This window comes from Nematolebias whitei, unplaced genomic scaffold (assembly GCF_014905685.2).
Source record: "Nematolebias whitei isolate Nwh7 unplaced genomic scaffold, NemWhi1 Nwh_scaf_5192, whole genome shotgun sequence".
In the NCBI taxonomy this organism is placed as follows: Eukaryota; Metazoa; Chordata; class Actinopteri; order Cyprinodontiformes; family Rivulidae; genus Nematolebias; species Nematolebias whitei.
Window position 1 is genome coordinate 2,270 of NW_023623737.1, and position 1,936 is coordinate 4,205.

Below are 1,936 nucleotides of genomic sequence, written 5' to 3' on the forward strand. Positions count from 1 at the left end.
ACAGAGAGAGAGACAGACAGACAGAGAGACAGACAGACAGAGACAGACAAAGAGAGAGAGAGACAGACAGACAGAGAGAGACAGGCAGACAGATAGATAAATAGAGAGAGACAGAGAGACAGACAGAGACAGGCAGACAGACAGAGACAGACAGACAGACAGAAAGACAGAGAGAGAGAGAGACAGGCAGACAGACAGACAGAGAGAGACAGGCAGACAGACAGACAGAGAGAGAGAGACAGACAGAAAGACAGAGAGAGAGAGACAGGCAGACAGACAGAGAGAGAGACAGGCAGACAGAAAGAGAGACAGACAGAGAAAGAGAGAGAGACAGACAGAGAAAGAGCGAGACAGACAGACATACAGACAGACAGACAGACAGAAACTGTTAAAACAGTTCAGGTTATTTTTCTCCTCAGTGGATTTTTTGTTGTTGTTTAAAATAAATTGTTTGATCACTTTTTGTACACTTTATGAAAATTTAGCTAATAAAAATAAAACCAAACCAGTCGTTGATTAAAAAAAAAGAAAATAATAATAAAAACCTTATGAAGGTGGCAAAGTCCTAAAATAAACTGGTTCATTCTGCTTAGACTGAAGTTTAAGCTCGATTTACTTTGAAAAAAGGTCAAAAGACTTTCAAGGTAAAGTTTGTAGACCTGACTCAAATACATCCTTTATTATTCATAATCAAACTCTGCAACAGACGTTTTCCACAATACGAACTAAAAACATATTTCAGACCACAGGGAGTCGTGGGTAATTATTCTGATTTGGACAGATGTAAACTTGTTGTCCTCATCGGTTTAAAACGAGAACAATCGAAGCCCAGATCAGGTCGTACCTTTCATGAAGGCCGGCATGTCAATGAGAAAATCTCCGTCCCAAACAATGTGGAAGTCCACGGGGAGGTCTCCGGCCTCTTCTCCTTCATACCAGTACTGCAGAGACACAGACATTCAGGATTTATTATGGGATGTGGACTACAGACCTCCTGAGAACCAGGAACAGTCTAAAAAATTTAAAAATAAACTATGTCTTTTTATAACTGTCCATTCATTGTTGTCATCACTCTTTGTTAAATCAGGTCTCTCTGTAGATGAGTCCTCGAGGCTCAATGGGACTAACCTGTAGAAATAAAGGTTGAATGAATGAAAACAGGCCTCCTGAGAACCAACACACGTCTTAACTGGACCTGAAGAATGAATCCAAACATCAGTGGCGTGTTCTGCTTCGCTGAGGGTGGAAACTTGACCAAAAACTCTCCCTGAAGGACAAAGCAGCTGCAGCCACCATGTATTATAGGAGCAGACAAGGAAACCTGAGTGTGTGCCCCTCAATGCTGTAGGCCTCTCCACAATGTAGGCCCCTACACATTGTAGGCCCCTCCAGGCTGTGGGTCTCTCCACACTGTAGGGCCCTCCATCCTTTAGGCCCATTCACACTGTAGGCCCCTCCACAGAGTAGACCCCTCCATAATGTAGGCCACTCCACATCGTAGGCCACTGACCACTGTAAGCCCCTCACCACTGTAGGACCGTCAACACTGTAGGCCCCTCCACACAGTAGGCCCCTCAACGCTGTACGCCCCTCCACAATGTAGGCCCCTCAATGCTGTAGGTCCCTCAACAATGTAGGCCCCTCCATGGTGTAGACCCCTCCACAATGTAGGCCCCTCCACAATGTAGGTCCCTCCATAATTTAGGCCACTCTATGCTGTAGGCCTCTCCACAATGTAGGCCCCTAGGCCCTTCAACGTTGTAGGTCCCTCAACAATGTCAGCCCCTCCATACTTTAGGCCTCTCCACGCTGTAGGCCCCTCGACACTGTATGCCCCTCCACACTGTAGGCCCCTCCACACTGTAGGCCCCTCAACACTGTAGGCCCCTCCACACTGTAGGCCCCTCCACACTGTAGGCCCCTCCACACTGTAGGC

The 1,936-nt window shown here is 46.5% G+C and overlaps 1 protein-coding gene across 1 annotated transcript in view; it reads right to left on the reverse strand.

Annotated features, from left to right (window-relative positions):
- Positions 1-941, reverse strand: part of LOC119429670 (plexin A3) — a gene marked incomplete at both ends in the record, with an annotated part of 3,037 nt that extends 2,096 nt beyond the window's left edge. Inside the window, 1 exon segment of the mRNA XM_037697252.1 lies at positions 845-941. Within this exon segment, the coding sequence (XP_037553180.1) occupies positions 845-941 (97 nt within the window).
- Positions 942-1,936: the final 995 nt, after the last annotated feature.